This window comes from Myotis davidii, unplaced genomic scaffold, assembly GCF_000327345.1.
Source record: "Myotis davidii unplaced genomic scaffold, ASM32734v1 scaffold163, whole genome shotgun sequence".
NCBI classification, from domain to species: domain Eukaryota; kingdom Metazoa; phylum Chordata; class Mammalia; order Chiroptera; family Vespertilionidae; genus Myotis; species Myotis davidii.
Window position 1 is genome coordinate 851,645 of NW_006295056.1, and position 308 is coordinate 851,952.

The following is a 308-nucleotide window of genomic DNA, read 5'->3' on the forward strand; positions in this document are numbered from 1 at the left end:
GCAGCGTCAGGAGAGGCCCGAGCCGAGACCATGCCTGGGAAGCTGAAGGTGAAAATCGTGGCCGGGCGCCATTTGCCAGTGATGGACCGAGCTAGTGACCTGACTGATGCCTTCGTGGAGGTTGGTGCTACGTCCTGCTGCTCAAAACTCAGGGCGCGCCACGCCCTCGAAAGGACCCTACCCATCTCGGCCCCCGCCCCTCAACCCATTCCCCTCCCGACAGTGGCGAGTGCCCTGCTCGTCCCGCCCTCCCGGAGGGCTGTCTGCCGAAACTGCAGCCCAGGTGGAGGGTGTGCGGCTCGCAGGCG

The 308-nt window shown here is 66.2% G+C and overlaps 1 protein-coding gene across 14 annotated transcripts in view; it reads left to right on the forward strand.

The window, feature by feature from the left end:
- C2CD5 (C2 calcium-dependent domain containing 5) overlaps positions 1-308 on the forward strand; it is a 102,091-nt gene continuing 101,783 nt past the window's right edge. For 13 of the 14 annotated variants that reach the window (XM_006769639.2, XM_006769644.2, XM_006769642.2 and 10 more), the window contains exon 1: positions 1-120. In XM_006769639.2, the coding sequence (XP_006769702.1) occupies positions 31-120 (90 nt within the window). In that variant the 5' untranslated portion in view covers positions 1-30. The remainder of the gene's footprint in view (positions 121-308) is intronic. The other variant, XM_015567765.1, reaches the window with a different exon arrangement.